We start from the raw sequence: 24,775 nt of genomic DNA, 5'->3' as shown, positions 1-24,775 counted from the left end.
CCCCTCAAAGCACCCGTTGCTGAGGCGGACAAATATACAATTGGCCTCCACAATAAAGGCCGGTAGCCCAAGTGATACCAGGACTTCAACCCCAAGACCCTTACCCCAAAGGATCAGGGTTCGAATCCTGGGGAGGCCCCCCTCCAAGCACCCGTTGCTGAGGCGGACAAATACACAATTGGCCTCCACAAAAAAGGCAGCCCAAGTGGTATCAGGATTTCAACCCCAAGACCCTTACCCCAAAGGACTAGGGTTCGAATCCTAGGGAGGCCCCCCTCAAAGTACCCGTTGCTGAGGCGGACAAATATACAATTGGCCTCCACAATAAAGGCCGGTAGCCCAAGTGATACCAGGACTTCAACTCCAAGACCCTTACCCCAAAGGACCAGGGTTCGAATCATGGGGAGGCCCTCCTCCAAGCACCCGTTGTTGAGGCGGACAAATACACAATTGGCCTCCACATGTACAATGCTATTCTACAATTAATGCAAAATTCTTCACTGGTAAAAGAATTGTAATTCAGCTTTCTGAGTAATTGAATCCTCAATCAGTTGGGTCGACCTAATTTTCTTTTGTTCTCTAAAACATTCAGGTCCCATTAATACGTCAGATGAATTATGAATATTGTCGTGTCCCAATCTCATGCAAAATCATACTGCTAATATTTGATTCAGTTGGTAGAGGATCTCAAGGAAAATCAAAACATTAAACTAGAGATAATTCTACACCAAATTCTCCATATAAGTAATGAAGTGCAATATGACTATCACATATATATTTGCAATTAACCTGCGGGCCAATTCTATAAGAACCCGCCCGGGAAACGCTAATCTTTGCCAAACTTGCCTCTGTACAATCTATTAATAATTCTGATCAATCAAGACATTAAGACTATGGGTTCCGTAACACCAACAAATCTTCTTGTTGTGGACTTTACAAACAAAGAACTGAAGCCGGGTTCAAGCTGTTGGTCATTGGCATGCAACGATATCCGGCATGCCCTTGAAAACCACGGCTGCTTTATAGCTCTTTACGACAAAATTTCCCAAGAACTTGACAAGGCCATCTTTCATGCAGCTGATGATTTATTTGACCTCCCAACCCAACTTAAGGTCCAAAATACCAATGAAAAGCCTTACCATGGCTACGTTGGTCAAATTCCCTTCGTTCCACTCCATGAAGGCTTAGGGATTGACTATGCCACCACTCTTGATGGAGTACAAAGCTTCACCAATCTCATGTGGCCTCAAGGAAATAAATCTTTCAGGTAAACTTTTTGTTCCTTCTCATGGAATTATTTATTTTCGTGCAATTTTATCCCGAGCCAGTCTATACGTATCTCATCTCGCATAGCTAGTCAGAGCTAGAACTCTTTTGGACCTCGCTATGTGCCAGCCAGTATTCTAACTTTACACTAGCTCATACACCTAAAAATTATACCAAGCAACTTTTTTTTTCTTTTTAAATTATTTATATATGCTTGATCTTTGATTCTCTTTACATTGGATTCTAGTTCTTTTTGGTTGCTCTTACCTATTTTCTCTCTGTATTATAATTTTTGTTTTCAGTGAAAGTTCATTTTCATTTGCAAAGACAGTGGCGAAGTTAGATGAAATGGTAATAAAGATGCTTTTTGAAAGCTATGGTGTAGAGAAATACAGCGATTCTCATGTAGAATCGAGCACATATCTTCTTCGGTTTCTTAAATACAGAGCCCCAGAAGTGAATGAGACCACCATGGCATTTCCATCTCATACCGATAAGAGCTTCTTGACCATTCTTTATCAAAATCACATTTCTGGCTTGGAAATAAGGACAAGGGATGGTGAGTGGATTACCGTTGATTTCCCTCCCAGATCATTTGTTGTCATGGCCGGGGATGCCTGCCAGGTTTGATAGATCTCTGGGAATTAATTATTCCTTGAATATGCACGAGACCATATTGAATCTGTTGCATTTAGACCACAAGGCCGAAAGGCAACAAAAATAAATAAATAAATAAACAAATTGCATGTTGAATAACATGTATCATTGATCTTGTCGGTCATGAAAGGTTTGCATGCATCTTCGAGGTAATGTGTACTAATTTCTAATATTTTGGCCTGGGATTAGGCTTGGAGCAATGATGGGGTGCTTTCTCCCAACCATAAGGTCACCATGGACGCAAATGGAAAAGAAACAAGGCACACAATAGCCCTGTTCTCATTCCTCAGCAAGATGGTGCAAGTACCAGAAGAATTAGTTGATGATGAAAAGCCGCTGCAGTTTAAACCATTCGTCCATGTAGATTTACTCAACTTTTATGCCACTGACCAAGGACGGAGATCACAAAACATCCTCAAAGATTTCTGTGGCGTTTGCAGAAGTCTATGTTGTCGTGGTACTTCCTTTAAGTTGCTGTACTAAATAAACGCTACATCGATCTAGGAGTTCTTGGTTGATGTAACCACATCTGCAGTGTTTTCTTGATTTGATTTGTCGTGTATTTCCTCTAATATTACAAGTCCAAATTTATGATTAATGTATGATCATAAAAAGATGATTGCAGTAACAGATTTCCGTATGACATGAAGAATCAGGAAAGAAGGATGGGAACGCTTGTGCCTGATGTGATTTTTGAACTCGTACTACTATACATCAATCTATGGACTAAAAATTTGGGTCGCCTGGAAAAGTTTTATTTCATCACATATGTATTATATGGTAACTCTTAAGATCCAATAGCTATTAATTCAGTAAAAAATAAATACAACAGTTTCAAAAAAGCAATATATAATAGAAAATTAAAAAATACAGCAGAAAATGCATAAAAGATCTCATTTTTTATGCATGTTGATTTTTTGAGTTTGTTAAATTTTGTGTATTACTGAATTAATAGCTATTGGATCTTAAGGAAACAAAAAAAAAAATAAAACATGATATTTATGAAGAAAAAATAGCAATATAATAAAAAGTGAGACAGAGAATGGCACAAAGTGTGGGACAGAAGATCCGTTGCATTGTTCGGAATAATTATTAAAGCATGCTTAATTAATTGTGATACAGGTTTCTTAGTCAAGAGAATAACAAAAATAAAATAAAAAGAAGGAATAACAAACTACGTACGTCCATGAAAATGCCTTCACAAATTTTACATAGCTATGTAAGTACGAAACAAAACACCAAAGCAAACAGAATATACTGAATCCTGGCTACTCCTCAACTAAGTAATTAATTGGCCTTCTGCTTCCTTCTTTTTTTTTTTTTTTTGTTTAGAAAGAAAAATATCGTTGGAAAAATATTTCACCTGTCAAATTTATGTATTATATGGTAGCAATATTGGAAAAATATTTCACCTGTCAAATTTATGGATTGTGTTTTATTTCCCCAATTTTATCTGCTTACATCATCATTACAATTTCCAACACACCTTTTTATCTTCCCAATTACCTTTTTATCTCACACACATCACATCACAAAAAGTGCTACAGTAAAAATATTCCAAATAAAACACAATCCAAACAAACCTATCGTTGTGATGCGTTGTCAATCGAACAGAAAAAACAAGTCCTCTACCATGTCTACTGATACAAGATACTACTTGCGATGAAATTCGTTTCAATTAAACTAAAGTTCAACGACATACATTTACAAAAAAATTCTTTGAACACAAAATCTTGCTGGGAGCTAGGATTAAGCATAGAAATTGCATTTGACACACACACACACACACACACAAAATCAAAATATTGTAATAATTTATTTGTTTTTTGCATGTATAAAAATGTCGGAATACACTGGCATCATTGACATTCTATAATGTTTTTGAGGTAATTCGATTAGCACGTCAATGATGGAGTTTTTTTTTTTTTTTTTTTTCACTTTATTTGACATTTAACATTCAGAATGGATTAATTTGTCACGGAGGCAATCCCGACTACTATCCTTTTTCCTGCTATAGCCTATGTATATACCAAAAATAAAGATATAATACTAATAAGGGGAAACTAGTCTATACGTATTCTTTATTTAGTGTACGTAGGAATTTCTGAACTATTAATTTGTCATGGAGGCCGTATCTCTGGACGGCTACCAATTTCTTCTTTCTTATTAAAAAAATGACGATAGAAATCATACGATTGATTGCTGTATATATATATATGTATGTACTAGTTATAATTGAAGGGGACCGTATTGGTTAGTGCTTCGGGATGTAACCATAATTCATTTACAAAAAGAGCTGTGTTAGACAAATAAAGCGACATGAAAAAAAAAAAATCACAATTGGATTCTAAATACCATAATAGTTATCCTTATGGACACTAATTATAATTGAAGGGGACCATTTTAGACTGCAAGCAAGATGTAACAAGAAATCAGTTCTAAAAGTATATGGAGAAATAGTTCCTCAAGAGGTGAAAATTAAGACAAAACTACAACTAAAAATATTAGGATAACCTGTATAGCCGAAAATTAGAAGTTTTTTAGGCACTTCCACGATTTGAAGGGGGACCATAGGGGATTGTTACATTTCGATGTAACCAAAAATCATAAACAAGACACTAATGATAACTTTCAAGTGAGTATGTGAAAAGGAACCACAAATAAGAGTGATTGGATTCAAATTGAATGATGTTCATGTCAAAATAAAATTTGACATGCAGTTCTTCTGAAGTCAAGGGAAAATGTCTAAAATGTACTAAAATCTTAATATGTGAAGGGACCGCACAATATAAGCAAATTGGATGTGACTAAATCCATTATCTATCATTCAGCATTCAAAACTTCTGGTGGGGAGGCAAACTCGTCATCAAGCTAGGACTGTTGAACACATATCCCAATGGATTTTAGCTATCATTGAAGGGGACCATGTTAGACTAATTCATGTTGGAGGAAACGTAGGTCATCAATAGTGACAAATAAATAAATTTGTATGGTAACATTTTAGCCAAATACAAATAAAATTATTGGTTTGTAACTGGATGAAATTACATGCATGAGGCAAAAGTTAAACAGTTTGATAATTACCAGAAATCTTAACAATTATGAACGTTATGTCTCCAAAAGGACCACAGTCGAAAATGCTAGGTTGCAAGTTGGATTTTGACAAGAGATTAACAATGGATTCTCAATAGTCTTTGAGGGAAAACAAAAACAATAATAGTCTTTGAGCTGAGAAAAACTAAACATTAAGTCCCAAGCATCATATGAAAGCCCCACATAGCATACCCCGCGTAGTAGCCCCTATGAGTTTTAGTTATAATTGAAGGGACCATGCTAGATACTGCATTGATCGATGTATCAGTAGTAACTAGAATAAAGATTTTTGGTTGTCTTGGAAAAGAAATCCTTAGGAGAAGACCGTATTAGATCACAAGGTCAAGGAACAATTATCAGAAAAGTTTAAATGTGTGAGGAATACAAGTTTTGAAATCGTGTTTGAGGTTAAATTTGCTCATCAACTCAGAAGGACCATATTAGGTCACAAAACATGGACCATATCTGAGATGGACTTTGATGGAAAGATAGAAAACAACGAGAGGATGACAGAAAATAAGACACAAACTAATACTATTTAAATTAATTAAAGATATCTTAAAATAAGATCAATACAATTAGAAACTCTCAGGAAAGTTCTTTGAGCTTTAGAATATGTTTCGGTGGTCAAGATGATGGTAACCTATAAGGCTGACTTAAACATTAATCTATGATCGAAACGTAAGCACTTGCTTCAAATGGAATAAGACAGATTGAAGGGATCCCTACCATGGTCTTTCAATTTACCAATCCAGTCATAACAAGACGTTTAATTTTCGAACACCATCAGCTGAGTGATTAATCAGATCCACTACATGGCGTGTATTAGTTTTTGTGTTTATTTTCTTAATCTCTTCGATCGAATCTGTGACACTTGTTTCACTTCAAGCAAAGCACTGATAGCCAATAACCCTGAAGAACAGCTCTTACATGGACAAGTAGTTAGAACAATAGAATTACCATGTGTTGGAATTTGGATAGAAGAGTCCTTGGTCTAATAACTTGAACTGAAGCTCCTGAAATTAGAGGTTTTGAGATGAAAATTTTGCTTCTCCTTCTCCACTACTTAAATTACATCCCTCCTTTATTGAAAAAAATACGTATATAGTTTTTGGAATTTGGGTAGATACTCATCATTCTCTCTAGGTATTAGAACTCTAGTTATTGAAATTTGTCAAAGTGCTACAACTCAAAAAACTGTAAAAGACTAAACTCTGTTGTAAAAATAGCCAAAAATAATGTTTACTAAAATTAATAAAATGAAGTTTGAGTCGTGTTTAATAGCACTGTTCTAAAAAACTATTTTAGGTGGTTGAAATGTTTTCCTATATTAGTAGCAGAAGAAAGCTAGTAGGAAGGCCGATGAGATAAAAGTAAAACTCAAATCCATTAAGTTCTATTGAAAACTGTCCAATCTATCTTCCCTCTCATGCGTGCAAGCCCACACTAATTACCGCAAATCTAATAAAAGACTAAGCATTATAAAGTGAAGAGAAGTCCCTTCCATTTTTCAATGTGGGATAAGATCTTTTAAAATGCTCCTTTATTTACAACAAACTCTTGGTAACATTATTCCAATCGCATTGTGTTGGGAAAAAGAGGATATTCCTTTTGTTCGAAGTGTTACAGGCAACAATAGTTCAAAGTGTTATACGAGTTTTAAATGCTGAGTCAAGTCGGCTAACAAGAAAATCTTCTCAGATAATGACTCAAATAATGTGTTTACTGTTCTTGTTCCTTTAGTGATACAAAATATATAAAATAGCTACCTCAATTATTGGGCTTGCTATTGATATTTCGGAGAATGGTCTTATATATATGATGGGACATCGGTGATGTATATTGGCGAACTAATATATGATCTGATTATGTAAGTTAGATCCGCTCTTTGCCATCGTGTCCGCAGTCTAATAGCAATCTTGGTCACATATTGGCAGGTAATACCTGTCCTTGATTTAATATTAGAGTCATTTGAAAAGAAAATTAAAAATCTCAAAACATTTTTCTAATTAATTTTTCGATTTCTCAACCAACTTTTTATTGCACATAAATCAAAATTACAAAAAATATTACAGTAAATTTTTTTTAAAAAAAATTCCCTAAATAATTTTCAATCCAAACGCACTCATTGATGTGCTGGTGCCCATTGAATTTCCACTGGAGAGGAAAAGCTATAAAGCACACAGAAAAGAGTAACTTCATTATAAAGTTAAACAGACTTGGTTCTTCTCCTTTCCAACTGATAAATATTTTCATCCATAATGAATTGCTCATGGCACATTCATGTATGTCAGACCTACTTATACGTGAGAAGTCATTAGTAATTAATTTACGGTTTAGGAAATTGGAAGAAATGAACCCTGGAGCTGTCGTTTTGTAATTTGACTAAACCATCCATGTGTGTGTACCAAATTTAGTCCCAATATCATGCAATATCTTTGTTGTCACAGCTAACTAGAAGCTTTTCTTAACCATATAACGTTAAAACTTTATCCTTATGGGACTATACAAGGTTTGAAATAATGAAACCAACTCAATCTAAATGTGAAGAATATCCAATCGCATGCAAGCCCTACTGACATAGTGCCAAAACCAAAAGCTATTCACATGGTTCAGTCGTTGTACAGCAGATTTATGCAGGTTGCGGAAACAATTTTTTACTGGACAGCTTTTGTGCATCCACAAGATTGGGATCAGATCCTGTTAGGGATTAATTACTATTTGCGATACTAGCAGACACCGGACTCCTTTGTCGAAATGCAACTGTTGAAGGTAGAATAATCATCCTCTTCGCGGGTTCAAACGCAGCACATTCTTCCCGAATAACTTCGATCATAGTCAAAATTCCTGCTACCGACATGGTAAGATGTTTGATGATGAATTTCTGTTAAGTTGCACTTTGGAAGTAGAGAGGTCTCAAATACAAGTAGAAAGACGGATTCAACTTCACTCCACCTTTTTATGTATTCCCCTCAATTATACGCCGACAGAATCTTAAGAAGATGAGTATTTATTATTATTATGATTTGACGTGATTTAAACCCACTAATTAAAGTTGTTTCGAGTGCAATACATTTTTGAAAGTTGCTCCAACAGAGATTTTTAGCTGAAATAGGACGTTTAGGAGTTGATGGCAAAATAAGTAGCTCAATAATATAATATTTGTATCAACTCTATAGGAAATCCTCAATTCAAAACACGATATTAAGAATGGGAAACGGAGCTCACAACTTGAGTTCTGTCTAGTGTAAACCTATGTTTTCAAAATCGGACCGGATATCGATTCGGTCAAACTCAGGGGTTAGGGGTCAATGGGTTTAACCGAGTTCGATAGGGGTTGAACCGGATGACGTCATAAATAAAAATTATTTAAAATTTAAAATATTATATGTAAAATACCTAATAACATGTACATATTAATAAATGTATATTCATATATATTTGATGTTTTAAATATATTTAACAAGAAAATACAAAGAAATTAGAACAATCAAGTGACAATTTATATTATTTAATGAGCATTAACAAGTTTAGAATTAAAATTATGGACTTAATTGAAAAATAATACCAACTTTAAGAAAATATTGATAAAGTATGAAATATTTGAGGTACATTAATAATTTTTAACAATCTAAGGGTCAAAACATAATATTGAAAAAGTTTGAGATTTTTTTTAAATGCTGTTTGAACCGGAAAAATCTGGTTTTTTCTGGTCAAATCCGATTTTTGACCCGATTTTTACTTACCCAATTTTTAAGCATGATTCGGACCGAACACTTGACCGATTCTCGGTTCGATCGGTCCGGTCCGAGTTTTAAAACACAGGTGTAAACCAGTTGATATAATTCTTCTAACTTGTAGTCCAAATCCATACAATTCGAATGTAAATTTAAATTTATTAACTAATAAATTGGTATAACATTCACGATTACACCAAAGTTATATAAATGGATATCAAACGTCCACGAATCAATTTGAATTGCACAGAACCCAACTTATGAGAACTCAACAAGGTAAGTCACACAATCTTCATACAAAGTGGTACAAATTCATCAAAATTGGTCTTATCAAAGTGTGTGCTAATGTTTTTAAATAGTTTTAGTAATCCATGATTAACCACGTACATCTATGATGTGGTCGGGCTAGGCATGGACTAATGGCAGGAGTGAACCTCCACTCCACCAGGTTATAATGTCCGGAAATTAATGCAGAAAGGTATTTCTCTCGGCCTGTTCACATTTATCTGAGACCTGATAGTTCAAGTACCGGAAGAACTAGTTGATGATGAGCACCCGCTGCAGTTTTAGCCATTCAATCACTACAAGTATATTGACTTTTACTACAAAGAGGGCAAGCGGTCAAAATGTGGTATTAAAGCCTACTGTGGACTGTGGAGTCTAATCAATTCTTCTTCTCATGCTTAAGGTCTTGTTTGATAATCCAATTCAGCACTTAAAGTTAATGAAATCAGATCTTAATATATTCAGACCGTTGATAACAAAAAATTGAATATTTGAATTAATTAAGTAGCACTGAATTTCTAAGTAAAACTTGCTCCCAAAATTAAGTGATAAGTTATTCACTTATTACTGAATATGATAAACACTCAAATGTATTAGATTTAATATTTAACAATTCAATAACTTAATAGATTCAGATTTCAAACTTTAATTTTATCAAACGCACTCTAAGTTGATAGAACTTAAATGGAGAGGACTCTCTAAAGGGCTAAAAAAGCAAATGTGACATGTAAATTGAAGCTAGCAATTAAGTTTATTTGTGGTATCTAAAGTGAAATAATTAGTCCCAGAAATGCATCCCAGCCGTCATATTGGGGTTTCTATGTTTTTCTTCTTGTATAAATGAAATTTGAACTAAGTTATCTAGTCTCCACATTTCAAATTCATTTATTTTTGTTTTTTTTTTGTAGTAAGAAAGGAATGAGATTTAAAAAGTGAAAAGCGGAAGGGGGATGACCGGATTAGAACTCAAGATTTTTTAAATCATGAAATTCAACTTTAACAACTAGACCAAATCCTCGTCGGCCTCCACTTTTTAACTTCAATATACGCATATATTTGCCATTTGTAAGCTGAACAATTTTCCAGTTTTTCACATAATTTGGGGTTGGAGCCAATGGTGATTTTAGTATCAAAATCGACTCGCCCTTGCGAACGATATGTCCTGAGACAAGCAATTTATATCCAAAAGTAAACTTCCGCATAAGATCCATTTATGTGTAAAATTCTAGTGAACACTCTGTAATATCCATTTATCATCTCGAATCATTGCATTATTAAGACAATTTTGAAGCCTCGGTTTAAGGGTTTTTTTTTTTTTTTTTTTTTAGCAAAGCCCCCTCAACGGGTGGGGATAACATTTTTGTGTGATAACACAAGTTTTGAAAACATTTTGTGTGATATTAAATAGGAAAATACAACTCGTGCCTTACGTGCACGACTTTATTAGTATCACTGCTCGACTTGCCACTAAAAAAGGAAAGATATTTAGCATCAACCCATTACCATATACCTTAAACAAAGAAAAACAAAATCCAATAGCATACAAATGCTATATTGGAAAGATGAATATAATATCCCGTGCATGCCTAACTCGAAGAAAATAGTACTCTCTTCCTATCAATCAGTATAAAATCTAATTTATTTGCTTTTTTTTTCTCCCAATTCTTCCCTTTTTAAGTTCCCACTTCTTCTTTTCGTATTTCATACTATTCTTATTTTCATTAAATTGCTAGGTTCTTTATTTTTCAAATTGTTGTAATTCTCCGCGTTCAATTGTTGTCTTTGATTCCGCATTCACCCGGTAAGAAGGTAGTAATAACTAAATATATAAATAAATAAATAAATAAAAGAAGAGATGAATAAGCCCAGGATCAGCGCCTGGGATCTGTTGGTTCTGATTCCGTAGCCAAGAATCAGAAAACTGAGTGAAGCATGAAAGGGAGGCTTAATGTCGGTAAGTACCCAGGCGTTTTACCAGACAAATGTAATCATATTCCGTATCTATATATACCCATAGACATGAGCAACTCATAGCTCAGAATCCTTAACCATCCTCAGCCCCCCCCCCCTCTCTCCCCTCTTTCCAGATTTACTTCTTGAAAAATCACAATGGGTTCCGAATCCGATGCCCAATCTAAGCTACCTATCATAGAATTCAACGAGGAAAACTTGACTCCCGGTACAACTTCTTGGCTATCAACTTCTGGCCTGGTTCGTCAAGCCCTTGAATCCTGTGGGTGTTTCCTAGTAAAATACAAAAAACTTTCTCAGGAGTTGCATGACAAAATGTTCGAACTTTCAAAACAGTTATTTCAACTCCCAACCGAAATCAAAGTACAAAACACTTCTAATATTCTTGGCTTTGGCTATGGTACAAACTTTTCTTTCATGCCCCTGGTTGAGTACTTCGGTATCGAAAATGGGGCAACTCTTAAAGCGACCGAAGAATTCACCAACCTCATGTGGCCAGCCGGAAACTCAAGTTTTTGGTAGAATTTTCATTCAAATATTCTCTCTTTCTTTTATCTTTAAACTTCAGTAATCTTCTTCCTTTTTTTCTTTTTTTTTTTTAACCAACTAAGTTTTCTAATTATCATATATTCTGGCTTTCTTTACAAGTGAAACTGCTTTTTCATACTCGAAGCTGCTATCGGAATTGGATCATGGTGTAATGAGAATGGTTTTTGGAAGTTATGGTGTGGAGAAGCACTTGGACCCTCTGATCAAATCTTCTTTCTACCTCATGAGGTTCTTAAAGTACCGAGCACCCAAGACTGATGAGATCAATATTGGTCTTCATCCTCATGTGGACAAAGGCTTCTTGGCCATCCTTGATACTAATCAAGTGACTGGACTAGAAATACAACTGAAACATGGTGAATGGATCACTTATGAGCCATCAACTTCACCTTCAACCTTCCTGGTCATAGCGGGAGAGCCTTTTCAGGTCACCCTCCTATTCCTTTCTGTCATAGACGCAGAAAACATAAATGAATGAATAGGTGAAGAGAAAAACATAATCTCGAACAAAGAAGGGATTGTAAAATCCGATCCAGTTAGATCAACCATTTGTAATCTTGATACCACAATCTACAATCTTTTTATGGTTTTTTTTTTTTTTTTTTTTACTGTTGTTTAAAGCTTTTAGTGAAGTTTAATAAGATTGGCTTGTTAGGCATGGAGCAATGGAAGAGTGCATGCTCCACTACATAAAGTAGTCATAAGAGGAACTGAAGAGAAATACACCATTGGACTGTTCTCCTTCATGCGTGAGAAGGTGAAAATTCCGGAAGAATTAATTGACGAGAAGAACCCGCTACAGTTCAAGGACTTCAATCACTTGGACTTTCTTGAATTTCTACGAGGAGGGAAATATACAATGGAACGTCCAATCGTGGCCTTCTGTGGTGTTTGATCTATCATGCACTACCTTAGTTTTTTCAATCAGGGATATACCAGCCAAGAATTCCTGATGATCCTTTTCTACAAAGTACTACTCCTTAATTATGTTGTGATTTGTGATTTTGAAGCTCTTTGGTGGGAACTTGTCACATATATTTATCGTTTTGTATGAAAGACTGTGCAGCATATGAAATGCAATATGTCAAGCTTGCTAGTGCTACTCATGAGTATTGTTCTGATAAATTTTTTTTTTTTTTTTAAAAAAGGGGTTTACTTTACCCAACTAATAAATTTCTAGTCCCAATTCCACCCCTGTTCTCACGTATCATCAATTAAGTCAGACCAAATAATATCACGATAGATGACAGATTTCTGATGCCGAATATTTTGAGGTTGTCCCTAGCAAAAGTCTCGAAAATCTGTATATTGATCAATATACCAGAAATATAGCTTCAAATTATTCTACGGCACTTCGTCTGAATTTTTAGATGATCAAATTCTCAATTACAAAACATAAAAACATAAAAGAAATGAGAGTAACCTTTGATTGATAGATTATTAAATAAACAAACCTAGCCGGTGGCTGTCGAGGGGGTCCTTCAGGTCGAGTGTCCATATCAACATTTTCATATTTAGGCTTCTTTTTTTTTTTTTTGGGAGAACTTGACTTCACCAACCGAGGATTAATGGAACCAAGAATGTTTTGGAAGAATTGAATCCTCCCTAGTTAGATTGAAAATAGCACTAGAGATTAATTACATCTTCGACCTTGAAGTGATCAAGGTATTGGAATATAATAACTTTGCAGCTATCGGAATACATGCCAAACTTGAAATTCATGCTCAACTTTTGCAACGCATGCAAGTAGTACGATACAATTATCAGCCTGAAAAGAGTACTACAAAGAGAAGATCGAAGAGGTTTTAGATAACAAATTAATTAAGCGAAGTGCTAGGGCTATAGCTAAAATAATTCGTGGATCAAATGGCAGCAGTCCTTCCACCAATTAGTACAATATTCATTCATTTTAATGTGGATGGTTTCATGAGATACGCTGCACCATGTTGAGCAAATTCCAAATTATTTTTCAGTACCAAAAATAATCTGTATATATCATGCATTCACGTGAGTTGTTGGGAAGTCAATTTGATAGCTAGCGTAACATTGATTTGATTGGATATATTGTAGGAATGAAAATACTATTAAGCCTTTTGTCATATTCGTGCTTAAAATATTAATTCACCAAAAGATTTTCTTTTAATTGCCTTTTCTATATATATATATATATATATATATATATATGTATGTATATGTGTGTGTATATATATGTATGCATGTTAGTGATGGCTCTCAATCTTATAACCTCAAACTTAAGTGACTTTGAACATTATACTTGCTCATCAAACCTATAAAAGAATTGTTTCATCGTTCCAAATTCAAAACTATAAGTGACTTTGGTTGTTTAGTGTTGTTGTTTCCATACCACCATCTAGCAAGAGCTCCTGTATTTAATATACTCGAGAGGGCCAAAAAAATAAAATAAATGATGGGTTCTGATCAAACACTAGAGAAGGCCCTTCCGATAATACATTTTAACTCCGAAAACTTGACTCCCGGCTCAAGTTCCTGGTCATCAACAACTGAAATCGTCCGAAAAGCCCTGGAATCATATGGGTGTTTTGTCGCAGTCTACAAAAATATTTCCCCAGAGCTCCACGAAAAGATGCTAAATCTCTCAGAGGAGTTGTTCGACGTGCCCGTCGAAATCAAGGCGCAGAACACTTCCGATTATCTTGGCTTCGGCTATGGTGGAAACTACTCCGTTATGCCCCTGATTGAATACTTGGGCATAACAAACGCTGCAACTCTCGAAGCAACTAAGGATTTCACCAATCTCATCTGGCCAGATGGGAATGATAGCTTCTGGTAACCAATTCTTCTACTTCTATGCACGTTGCTCTAAACTGGTCAAAGTGTTTCAAGAATATACAGACTTATCCACGTTTAGAAATTAATTTTTTCTACACTGATAGTAGAGTACGTATATGCAATATTAGCTCGTCTACCCTTTTAAATGAACATATATATATATATATATATATACCTAATTTATCTTTTGCTATATTTAATTAGTGAAACAGCATTTTCATACGCGAAGCAGCTACTGGAACTGAAAAACTTGATGATGCAAATGGTAATGGAAAATTATGGGGTAGAGAAGCACTACGAGCTCCTGGTGCGGTCTGCCTTCCACCTTATGAGATTCATAAAATATCGAACGCCAAAGACAAATGAAATTAATACTGGCCTTCGACCTCATGTGGACAAAACATTCTTGAGCGTTTTGGCCGGGAACAATGTTAAGGGACTGCAGATTGAGACCAAAGATGGAGAGTGGATCGATTTTGCGCCCACACCTTCAGCCTTCTTGGTCATAGCAGGCGAGGGATTTACGGTGGGGCCTGCTCCTTTTTTCTTTTTTTTTTATTCAATTAACAAAAATATATTTGTTTCAATTACTGGCATGCATATTGTAGAGAATAAGAGCAGCATTGAAAATGAAATGGGCAGAGGATGCAAAACTGACTAGATATAAAATTAGTACTGATTTTTCCTTTGGGTTTGGTGGCAGGCCTGGAGCAATGGCAAAGTATATGCTCCCCTCCATCGAGTCATCATAGGAGGAACGGAAGAAAAATACACCATCGGACTATTCTCTTTTATGCATGGGACGCTGCAAATCCCAGTGGAGCTTGCTGATGATGACCAGAACCCATTGCAATTCAAGCCATTTAACAACGTAGCGTTTCTTGACTATTGCAGTGGAGATAATATTACTGCACGTGCCATCAAGGATTTCTGTGGAACTTGATCTTGATGCCTTCGTTTCTCATGTTAAGGCTGGCTTCTATATTCCATTTGCCTATTGTTTGTGTCTTTCAATAACTTGTGTGAATGCGTGTGGAACAAAAGCTTAGTTTTAAAACAAGTAAAGTATATCATTTTTGTTTTCTAGTTCTAATTAAGCCATGTAATATATCATTTTCTATATTTTTGGGTTTTCATCCATGTCCGATGATGATAATTTTCCTAACAAAATAAAGCAATTATATGCATTATCAGTGAGACTATATGTCAATGAGTAATTCATTGATTAATCACAGCAGGAAAAGGATTTAGTATAATAAGCTATATAACAATTATCATAGACAATTTATTATGAGTTCACAAATGCATGCTAACAACAGGCGTTTCATTGCTTACAGCTGCAATTGGACCTTCAACCCCGTTTACATAGAGCGTGCTAAGAAGATCAACGATAATAGCATCAAAATCACTGAGCCAGGACTTGTCGAGCAATTCGCCGCGTTGCTTGAAGCTAGCACAGCCAAAAAAGAAAAAGAATTGAATACTACCAGTAGGAGAATCACTCCACTTTGAATTAAAATGAAAGGAATGGCAAATGAATATATTTTGTAAGCACTCGTGATGTTGGAGGTTCTATTAAAAAGCTGCAATTTTTTTTTTTTTTTTTTAGGATGACTTGCATGATTACATGACCATATAAATGTATGTTCACAAAAGTTGATTCCGTGATCAATTAACTAAAACAAAATTACCTCAAAGGCATCAAGGTTTGTGGATTGGTTGTTGAGTTTTCCAGATACCTGCTTGCATTCTCTGTTTTTTGTTTATTATTCCGACGATAACTCTCATATAAAGATCCCAAAAAAATGAATTCAGTGGAAGATCTGGTTCATCATAATTTTATGAAAGTAATCTTCTTAAACTAGTCTGAACGGTAAACATGCATGGGACCACAAGTTAATGTGGAGGGTGTGCAACGATTACTGGGCTAATCAACTTTACCATTTTCTGGTAGTGATGGGGAGAAGCCGGTAGGCGGGCCGAACAGATTACCTGGCGGCAGCGGTGGTGGTGGGCTCGAAGGAGAGCCAAAAGTCACTCCTTTGCAATCAGCTCCAAGGTAGCCTGTAAATTTCGGGAGAAAGAAATGCCAATTAGCCTCTTAAAACGTTTGTTAGTTGTTACTAGTGCCTAGTCAATCGTTGATCACACGGTGCAGTTTTGGTACCAACTGGGAAAACAAAAATGGAACTTTTAATTTATGCGTCAAAGATGGTTGTCCTGTTCAATGGTTGATGCGTCACAGATGATGAACAGAGCTGGAAACTCACACTCCTTCAAACAAGCAACGCCTGTCAAGTTGAACAAGTTGGCCGATCCATTGTTACATTTACAGTAGTATCCCAGCCCATTCGGATTCGGAACGCAGGTTCCGTCGCCGCACCAAACCAGATTACAAGCTGTGTATTAAAGCCGCATTAAGGAACCGAAATAGACAGGAAAAACAAGACAGGACGAGTTCAGGTGGCCTACGGTTGAAGAGATTGAATGGGGGAGGAGGAGCAGGTGGTGGTGGCGGCGCCCCGTTGCCACATTGCGAATTGATGGTGCCTGCATATTCACTCGCTCTCAGTGACTGGTGAAAATTTCCCATTTTCCTTCTTTCAATCGAAAAACATTAAACTATGCTAACTAGACATAATCAAAGGGTACATATAAATTAAAAGCAGTGTATATATGTATATATAGCACTGTGTTTGTATCAAATCCTATTGCAAGTTACTGCGCAATAGCCTAAAGTACTAACAACCTGATGCTATGCGACAGAATATAAACTTCAAGAAATTAAACTGCATTTGGTCCAGTAATCTGGGTCCAAAATCATGCACACACACAAGTTCTGTCAAATCAATTATAGCATGGGCAAGATTTCAACATGTTTATTTACTATAATTGGAGTCTGCATTTAAAGATATTCGATACCAATTCCAAGTGTAATTGGTGAGAGAGACTCACAGTTGGGAACGGTACAAGCAGGGAACACAATAGGACCTAGCTGCATCTTGCTCCATCCAGGTTTACACACGCAGTCAAATCCCAGCAATGAAGCAACACAGGCTCCTTGTCCACAAGAGGCCTTAGCACAAGGATCCTCAGCATCATCTGCAACGTCAAATTAATCACCCTTCAACAATTTCAGTAGTTTCATATGACGGCATATGATCTTATTAACTGATAACAAAAAATTAATTGACTCGCATTATTGAATGCACGAAAGCATTAAAGGGATAATTATGTGCACAAATGATTAACAGTGACCTTAAATTGACTGTTGGCAGTTACCTCTTAATGTCACCCTCGACAACTCGTTTGTAGCAGTACTAGTACTACCACCGGCTGCAATATTGTGGATAAAGAAGAAAAGCAGAATATGGGAAAGAATTAGAGTGCAATGCAGGTTGTGGCTTCCCATGATTTGGAATCTTAAGTGGATGAAATTAAGGAGTAATTGACTACCGACCTTTTACTTTTCGAGGGGGATGTCAAAATAGATGAAATGCTGCCGGCAGTGTAAGTTGAGGATTACAAGCACAGAAGAAGACATGGAGGCTTGAGTAGAAGCTTTGGTAAGCTCACCCAGTTACCTCCAAGAAAACTGTTCCAACCATGGTTCGAAGACTCGGCCGACCGAGTCGTCACCGTCTCGGCTCTCGCCGATACGATATTGTGACGAAATGATACCGAGATACTCAATTCGCCGAGACGTCTTCGATACGGATAGAAACGGTCGAGTGGCCCCAAGTCGTCCCGAGTCATTTCGAATCAGTTTGAATTTTTATTATTTTTGCTAATTTTTTAATTATTTTTTTAACATATTTTTTTATAATTTTTAAAATATTAAATATTTCAAAAATTTGCGTCTCGTCGAGACCGTGACCGATATGCCGAGACCGATGTGACCGATATGCCGAGACCGATATGGAACGGTCCACGCCGCGACCGCGACTTTGAATCATGGTTCCAACTCACCCATATATATTATTCCACGTCCATTGTTTTGTATATTAGAAAGTACGCTTTTCTGATCAGAATTACCTTAAAACAAGGGGAATTAAACTAGAAATTTGTCAAGAGTTACATTCGTTTCTTTCTTTTGTTCAGTAAATCTTTTACCTAAATATGGCAGACGAATCTAAAATTGACAGTATAGCAGATTGGCATTTCGGATCTCAACATTTCACCAGTTTGAAAGGGGGAAAATTTTCATCCAAGACAACTTAAGGCTCGAGCATAGACCATGTACATTTATACGTGCACCTATCTAATTAAATGGGTTTGCATGAGATAATTCCTGACGATGATAGGGTTGCTCTCAATTTAAATGGGGAACACAACTTTCACTGAAAATTGCTATAGCGTTTACACAGAGTTCATGCAATTTTCGTATATATCAATTGCTCAAACCCAGATCCTGAGGAGAAGCTGTCAAAAGTGCATCCAAAGAGATCATGACAAAATTCTAAATCTTTAAGGAGGTTAACCAGGCGGATTATGCTACATGTCACAAGAGACATAAAAAGTGAACTGGATAAAAATCAGAGCCAATATGGAGCGCATGAGATTGCACCCCATATCTTCTTTCGGCAAAATGTTAGAAGTTGCTTATGAGAGCGGGCGGGCCAAGCGATGCACAGAACGCAGACGAAACCATTAGCATCTGTGACGATTTCTACCAAGTGGCGAACATGCTTAATAACGTAAACATCACTGAGCTTGTAAGTTGTTAGCCGTCTTCAAATGCGTCATATGAGGCAATCAATACACTCGTACTCCAAGAAAGTTGGACATTTCTGCAGTGCCATACAAAAGGAACAGACAACCGATTGATAATTCGAACTGCCTGAGGATTTTTAAAGGCAACGTTTGGTGGCAAGCCCACAATCACGCACTCAAAGAACAGTAAGGACGCCCAACATTCACACTACCAAACTTGAAGTTCTTCTATCCTATAATGTGAAATATGATACCAAGTCGCACTTTCTCCCGCTGAAATTACTTCTTGGACCATGATGCAGAAACATTGATAGGCTCCTACGCAGCAAAACTGCCAAAGAGCTGCCCCTCCAAACCACAACCCCTTCCCCCAACCCATCCCCGGCCCCCAAAACCAAAAAATATATATATAAATATACACACACACACACACACACGTTGAAGAAGAAGAAAACACTCCCTCCCTCATCCATGCTCTCTTCATCTAGAGAAACGGTAGCTTTAAAAAGGACCGTTCACCAAACCTTCATTGGCCCAGCAGTAACCTAAATTCAACATCTCTCTGGCTTGCAAAAGGAAAGAATATAGATTGTCCATGTGGTAATGACAAATCAGATAATCTGGAGACCCATTTTCCAGAACTCAATTATAACTTCAAAATTTACAATTACTGGAATCAAATTAACTAGTTTTGGTGCTTCCATATTTGGCGAGAAAAAAATAAAGAAAAACAACACAACCACCAAAGATGACAATCAACAAGGGCAGCTAAAGAATAGATGAATTGGGAGCAGTGATTGCCCATGAACTTGAGAAAGCATGCAGTTACGTTACAAAATGCTAAAGCACGGCAGATAGATACACCAAAGCAACAAAATCTTAAGCAAAGGAAAATTAGTGACTCACAATAACTCAATTCTTCTAGGCTGATCCAAATTCTGAGAACCACTTCTCGTGCCGTTCTATGTCTGCAGCAGAAACACTTGGTTGAACTTTGGTCAATGCTTCTAAAAAGTCGCACATGGCAACAGGATCTTTAGAAATCTCATCTTTTGACATGTTCTTGATCTCATCACGTGTCTTCCCCGCTATCTTACGCCTCATGCCATTTAAAGATGCATCCCTACAAACATTTGTTAAATCATCTCCACTGTATCCCTCCGTTCTTCGGGCTACTTCATCAATATCCACATCTGCAGCTACCTGATCCATATGCATAGACAAAGAGAATCAGTTCACAAGAATATCCATTTAATCTGGAAGTAGAACATCTAGATTTTCCTTAGAATTCCACCAACTCCCTCATTGGAGACAATAGAATATTGATGTGAATGCAGGAAAGAAGTAACACATCAAACATGAAGTGATGTTATAATATGATCTTCTTGTATGTTCTGCATTGCACAAACAAGTAACATCTTCTTATTATGCTCTACAAACATAATTCTATGTGTCATTACCAAAAGAAAGAAATAAGTGATCCAGCTATCAAGTTCAGAAGCCAAATTCTTTTCACTCAGATAAAAGATCTTTTCAGGGTACTCAGAAAAAAAAATTTTAATTAATTGGAATTTTGAAAAATAAAAAAGTTGAACCTCAAAATTGTACATGCAATAGCTGAAACTTTAAGTGACTTAACGAGGATTTAACCTCCAATTCTACATCCAAATTAGTAGGCGATGAAAGCATTAAATTTACAACTCAACCACAAAGTATCTGCAATTGCTCTGCTCACCTCGATAGATTTCAAATTGATCCTTATAAGCTCCTTACGGCTCTCAAAATTTGGAAGAGGAATATATATACGCTTTTCAAGACGCCTCCTGTATGATATTAACGAAAAGGTATTCACCTCGTCCCCAAATGACTACTATAAACAAATATGAAATGAGTTGAAGGATGATTCAAGAACAAAACCTCAATGCCTCATCTATGTCCCAGGGAAAGTTAGTAGCTGCTAAAACCATGACAATTTTGCGAGTACCATCTTCATTAGTGGAAGAATTGCTCACACCATCTACCTGAACTAGAAGTTCAGACTTGACTCTCCTAGATGACTCATGCTCCCCTGAAGCCCTGAACAAAAACATAGACATGTATAGGTATAGTTACATGTATAGTTACCCATCCACAAAAAAAAGCATAATAGGACAAAAATTTAGCATAGATTTCATGTCAGTCAAGAGAAATATCAGTTTTTTCCAGTTCCATCTAAACCAAACAGATACATAGACAGTTTAAAGTACAAAATGGGGAGGTTCACCCACATACATAAAGATAAATGACACTAGATGTGAAAAAGCAACTTCTTTGAGTCTAAGAGAGGATAACAATAGTCATATGCAGCTAGGCAACCAGAAATGCCCAACTTACCTATATCAGAAGACTTCCAAAACACACAATTTCATTTACAACTAACAGATACTGGGAGGAGACTTAAAAGTACAATAAGACACTGAAAATTTGTTAATAGGAAAATAGGCAGAACCTCTCTTCAGGAATTACAGAACCCTTACCCCCGAGCATTGCAAAGTGAATCAATCTCATCAATGAAAATTGTACTAGGAGCATAAGCACGTGCAAGATCAAACAAGCAACGAACCATCCGCTCACTTTCCCCACGCCATTTTGAAGCCAAAGTAGCAGAAGAAACATTGAAAAATGTCGTCCCACACTCAGTAGCAACTGCTTTAGCCAAAAGTGTCTTCCCAGTACCAGGGGGGCCAAACATAAGGACACCCTTCCACGGTCTCCTAATTCCCTGTCAGCAAATACATCTCAAGATTCAACTTTACGTTTTTGTGATTATGAGATGATGCACCTCTATTAAGCCTTAGTGTTCATTTAACAATGTAATTAAGTAAAGAAGCAGCTGCATCTCAAATTCAGGGACAAGGTAAAATTCCAAAACAATCCAGACAAAGTTATTCTAGATTATACTCTCTCCGGACAACAAGGAAACGATCTATTAGTAATAAAGCACCATCAGATAAGGAACTGACAAGTAATACGGCAAAGGCATTGAACCAAATCTTAAAAGTTCTATTTGTTCACAAAATAAGGTACATCTAGCTTAATTCTATCATACAATGCAAACATCTAAATCAATAGCAATTGGTTTTGTGCCCATCATACCTGGAAATATTCAGGCATCCACAGCGGGAGAACAACAGCTTCCTCTAGAAGCCTTTTTGCTTCACTCAGCCCAGCAACATCATCCCATCTCACTCCAGGACTCGTTTCCAATACATCTCTTTCAAGCATAGCAGCCAAGTCTCCATCAGGTCCCTCGTACTGTATCTTCTTTGGCTTTCCATCTTCAGTATCACCATTCTAATAGTTGAAACATAATCATGAGCAACCCATGGAAACTTTTCCAATTAAAAATAAACACTGATTAACACACGATCAAGGCACACTAGAATCCAAAGGTGAGAATATATTTGGGTTCCAATGTAAAGCTTCCACGTGGGTCATGCAGATTCATATATTAGTTTTGCACTTTGAGAAAATTTTTCTTGCCAAAGGTGAGAATCACTTCAAGTTTTCTCGATTTTGACTGGCTAAACCTGTATATTCTCATTTTCTCTTTGGCAAGAAAAATTTCTCAAAACGCAAAACCAAAAGATAACATACATAAGGAACAAAATATAATGTGTATCCACAAAACCTACCACAGATTCAGCCTTTCCGGCCTTCCCAGTGCCAGTGCCTGTGCCTGTGCCTTTCTTCCCTGCAGTTGAGGCTCTAACTCCAGCGTTAGACTTACTAGAACCACCAGCCTTACCTCCACGGCCAGTTGTTCCTGCTCTTGTAGAACCACGAGCCCAAGTTCCATCTTGTGGAGACTTCCTTGCTCCTACTTGACCAGCTCTTGCTGGCCTTCTACTTGTGTCTCGACTGGGTGGCCTCCATACATCAGGATCATCCATTGGAGCACCAGACGAAGTTGGATACTCATCCAAGGGCTGAAAGACAAAGGATGATTTAGTTGAAATTGGTGGTGAATTGGGCCGCCTACCAACGGGAACCTCCTTGAAAGACCTCTTTTCTGCATCCAACTGCTTCACAACTTCTGTTTCTTCAGAAATAGCTTTCTTTACATTCATCCACTTGGAACGCGTCATTGGATCATCAACTGTATTTAAGTGCCTAAATATGACATAAGACGTAAGAAAAGCAAGACATTTATAAACAATAGCATTACATTCAACATGCCTACCTAGAAAAGCTAAAACTGTTTTTTGTCTTCAATTTTCCTTTCCCTACAGTATTGAAGCTTGAGCAAATCCTAAGTGCATTATGACTCTTTCCAACTTTACATTTTTAAGAAAAGTTAGGGAAAGAGAGGGGGGGGGGGAATTTTTCTTTTCCCTTTTCCTATATCATTTCCTAACATCTTCATTCCTCTATTTCATATATTTTCAGAAATCTCAAGATCGTCACATGGTAGATTAGCACGAAAGGTGCACAAAATCGCATCACATTTCACACCCCAAACTTAAATCCTTCAGAGACAACCTTTCCAAGTTAAAAAAACCCTAGCTCTTTTGCCATTTTTCCTAATCCATTACTGACCAGATCAAAACTCAAAGATCCTACATCCACACCATGCACCAACACCCAATTCACTCTCTCTCAAAGCTATACAAAAACTTCAACTTTCCTACTTCAAAGTTCAAGAAAAGTTTTCCAATGTCCAAACTGTTTCTCAGCTATGCATTTACATAAACAACATAAAACAGGCGAGCATTTTGATACTACAAGCAAAAGTTAGCAGAAGTACTTGTTGATCTGAGCAATGGCGCCATCGAAGAAGATGATTGAAGTATCGTAAAGGCCTTCCTGAGCGTATTCTCTGGCCAATTTCAGATGATCCTGCAACCCGGCCAGTGACGCGCCCACCATTATTTGTCAGCTGAATTTTGCTTACCTCTTACTTCTTGTAGTGCAAAATATCGACTTGTACTATTAAACCTCGGGATTTAGGGTTTTTAAATGTTTGGGTTCTGGTAAGAAATTTGCTGAGAAAAATGGAATTTCAGAAATCAAACGGATAGAGATAGAAATTGAAGCAAAGATGCCGAGGCGGTACAGATATCACAGTCTTTCTCTCTCTAGAAGTTGGGGAGTGTTGGGTAATTTCTCTCTCTAGTTTTGCTCAGGTGGGTTCGAGCAGGGCGGAGAACGACGGCGACGTTTGAACGGTCTGATGACGGGTAAGGAAGGAGATTGTTGGATTTACAATATTATCCTCGGAGCTTGGGACATTTTCTTCGATTTCCGTTTGAATTTGGGACGAGTAGATTTGGAGCCACTGTAGCCTGTCCCTTTTTGTGCGGTCTGAATTGTTTAATGTTTCGCTTTGGAGGCCGCTTTTCTAATTTTTCATATTTTTCTTGAAGTATTTCCAATCTTGCTGTTTATTTCTCCTTGAAGTATTTCCAATCTTGCTAACTTGAAGTATTTCTTAGTGAAAATTGCTTGTATGCGATATGCTTGCACCGGTACCACATCACGTAAAATCAAGCAAATGTAAATGAATCAAATTAAACTCAAATTTTTAAAGTTTAAGTTCCAATTCATTCATTCTCATCTAATATTTAGTTTACTCGAGATCAATAAAGCCTGACTCGGTGAAGCTCAGTGGAGTTTAAGTAAATACTATAAGTTAATATTTTATATTTTTTACA

The 24,775-nt window shown here is 36.7% G+C and overlaps 5 protein-coding genes across 10 annotated transcripts; 3 read left to right on the top strand and 2 right to left on the bottom strand.

The window, feature by feature from the left end:
• Positions 1 to 781: 781 nt before the first annotated feature.
• Positions 782 to 2,521, top strand: LOC140005131 (probable 2-oxoglutarate-dependent dioxygenase AOP1). The gene is made up of 3 exons (XM_072045453.1): positions 782 to 1,267; positions 1,569 to 1,890; positions 2,113 to 2,521. Exons 1-3 carry the CDS (start codon positions 894 to 896, stop codon positions 2,404 to 2,406), a joined length of 990 nt encoding a protein of 329 aa, XP_071901554.1. The 5' UTR covers positions 782 to 893; the 3' UTR covers positions 2,407 to 2,521.
• An 8,555-nt stretch (positions 2,522 to 11,076) lies between these two features.
• Positions 11,077 to 12,660, top strand: LOC140005129 (probable 2-oxoglutarate-dependent dioxygenase AOP1). The gene is made up of 3 exons (XM_072045448.1): positions 11,077 to 11,527; positions 11,658 to 11,985; positions 12,214 to 12,660. The coding sequence occupies exons 1-3, from the start codon at positions 11,148 to 11,150 to the stop codon at positions 12,451 to 12,453; spliced, it is 948 nt and encodes a 315-aa protein (XP_071901549.1). The 5' UTR covers positions 11,077 to 11,147; the 3' UTR covers positions 12,454 to 12,660.
• A 1,121-nt stretch (positions 12,661 to 13,781) lies between these two features.
• LOC113741195 (deoxypodophyllotoxin synthase-like) lies at positions 13,782 to 17,163 on the top strand. Of its 5 annotated transcripts, XR_011812896.1 has the most exons (6): positions 13,782 to 14,366; positions 14,574 to 14,895; positions 15,073 to 15,340; positions 15,707 to 15,916; positions 16,324 to 16,428; positions 16,615 to 17,163. XR_011812896.1 is itself a non-coding variant. In XM_027268682.2 (4 exons), the coding sequence occupies exons 1-3, from the start codon at positions 13,984 to 13,986 to the stop codon at positions 15,310 to 15,312; spliced, it is 945 nt and encodes a 314-aa protein (XP_027124483.2). In that variant the 5' UTR covers positions 13,782 to 13,983; the 3' UTR covers positions 15,313 to 15,334; positions 15,707 to 16,066. The 5 variants fall into 5 exon arrangements, 3 of the variants coding, with proteins under 3 accessions (XP_027124483.2, XP_071901551.1, XP_027124481.2); XR_011812895.1 differs by having other exon boundaries at positions 16,324 to 17,163; XM_027268682.2 differs by lacking the exons at positions 16,324 to 16,428; positions 16,615 to 17,163 and having other exon boundaries at positions 15,073 to 15,334; positions 15,707 to 16,066.
• On the bottom strand, positions 15,574 to 17,886 carry LOC140005130 (uncharacterized). Of its 2 annotated transcripts, none has more exons than XM_072045451.1 (6): positions 17,652 to 17,886; positions 17,325 to 17,471; positions 16,842 to 16,919; positions 16,640 to 16,768; positions 16,311 to 16,433; positions 15,574 to 15,819 (listed from the first exon to the last, which is right to left on the bottom strand). In XM_072045451.1, exons 1-6 carry the CDS (start codon positions 17,779 to 17,781, stop codon positions 15,731 to 15,733), a joined length of 696 nt encoding a protein of 231 aa, XP_071901552.1. In that variant the 5' UTR covers positions 17,782 to 17,886; the 3' UTR covers positions 15,574 to 15,730. The 2 variants fall into 2 exon arrangements, with proteins under 2 accessions (XP_071901552.1, XP_071901553.1); XM_072045452.1 differs by having other exon boundaries at positions 16,362 to 16,433; positions 17,652 to 17,885.
• Positions 17,887 to 19,831: 1,945 nt separating this feature from the next.
• On the bottom strand, positions 19,832 to 24,480 carry LOC140004513 (katanin p60 ATPase-containing subunit A1-like). The gene is made up of 7 exons (XM_072045447.1): positions 23,869 to 24,480; positions 22,757 to 23,234; positions 22,218 to 22,415; positions 21,599 to 21,843; positions 21,000 to 21,158; positions 20,818 to 20,905; positions 19,832 to 20,285 (listed from the first exon to the last, which is right to left on the bottom strand). Exons 1-7 carry the CDS (start codon positions 23,988 to 23,990, stop codon positions 20,004 to 20,006), a joined length of 1,572 nt encoding a protein of 523 aa, XP_071901548.1. The 5' UTR covers positions 23,991 to 24,480; the 3' UTR covers positions 19,832 to 20,003.
• Between the last annotated feature and the right edge of the window lie 295 nt (positions 24,481 to 24,775).

This window comes from Coffea arabica, chromosome 4c, assembly GCF_036785885.1.
Source record: "Coffea arabica cultivar ET-39 chromosome 4c, Coffea Arabica ET-39 HiFi, whole genome shotgun sequence".
Lineage (NCBI taxonomy): Eukaryota > Viridiplantae > Streptophyta > Magnoliopsida > Gentianales > Rubiaceae > Coffea > Coffea arabica.
This window is presented reverse-complemented; position numbering and strand designations above follow the sequence as displayed.

Bases quoted from the DNA above. Each gene is read 5' to 3' on its own strand.
- LOC140005131 (XM_072045453.1), top strand. From the start codon at position 894: ATGGGTTCCGTAACACCAACAAATCTTCTTGTTGTGGACTTTACAAAC. The intron at 1,268-1,568 runs GTAAACTTTTTG...TTTTGTTTTCAG, and splicing joins CAAGGAAATAAATCTTTCAG to TGAAAGTTCATTTTCATTTG. The intron at 1,891-2,112 runs GTTTGATAGATC...GCCTGGGATTAG, and splicing joins TGGCCGGGGATGCCTGCCAG to GCTTGGAGCAATGATGGGGT.
- LOC140005129 (XM_072045448.1), top strand. From the start codon at position 11,148: ATGGGTTCCGAATCCGATGCCCAATCTAAGCTACCTATCATAGAATTC. The intron at 11,528-11,657 runs GTAGAATTTTCA...TTTCTTTACAAG, and splicing joins GCCGGAAACTCAAGTTTTTG to TGAAACTGCTTTTTCATACT. The intron at 11,986-12,213 runs GTCACCCTCCTA...TTGGCTTGTTAG, and splicing joins TAGCGGGAGAGCCTTTTCAG to GCATGGAGCAATGGAAGAGT.
- LOC113741195 (XM_027268682.2), top strand. From the start codon at position 13,984: ATGATGGGTTCTGATCAAACACTAGAGAAGGCCCTTCCGATAATACAT. The intron at 14,367-14,573 runs GTAACCAATTCT...ATATTTAATTAG, and splicing joins GATGGGAATGATAGCTTCTG to TGAAACAGCATTTTCATACG. The intron at 14,896-15,072 runs GTGGGGCCTGCT...GTTTGGTGGCAG, and splicing joins TAGCAGGCGAGGGATTTACG to GCCTGGAGCAATGGCAAAGT.
- LOC140005130 (XM_072045451.1), bottom strand. From the start codon at position 17,781: ATGGGAAGCCACAACCTGCATTGCACTCTAATTCTTTCCCATATTCTG. The intron at 17,472-17,651 runs GTAACTGCCAAC...TTGACGTTGCAG, and splicing joins GTCGAGGGTGACATTAAGAG to ATGATGCTGAGGATCCTTGT. The intron at 16,769-16,841 runs GTAGGCCACCTG...TTTAATACACAG, and splicing joins CCCATTCAATCTCTTCAACC to CTTGTAATCTGGTTTGGTGC.
- LOC140004513 (XM_072045447.1), bottom strand. From the start codon at position 23,990: ATGGTGGGCGCGTCACTGGCCGGGTTGCAGGATCATCTGAAATTGGCC. The intron at 21,844-22,217 runs GTATGATGGGCA...ATTTGCTGACAG, and splicing joins GGATGCCTGAATATTTCCAG to GGAATTAGGAGACCGTGGAA. The intron at 20,906-20,999 runs GTTTTGTTCTTG...AATATCATACAG, and splicing joins GACATAGATGAGGCATTGAG to GAGGCGTCTTGAAAAGCGTA.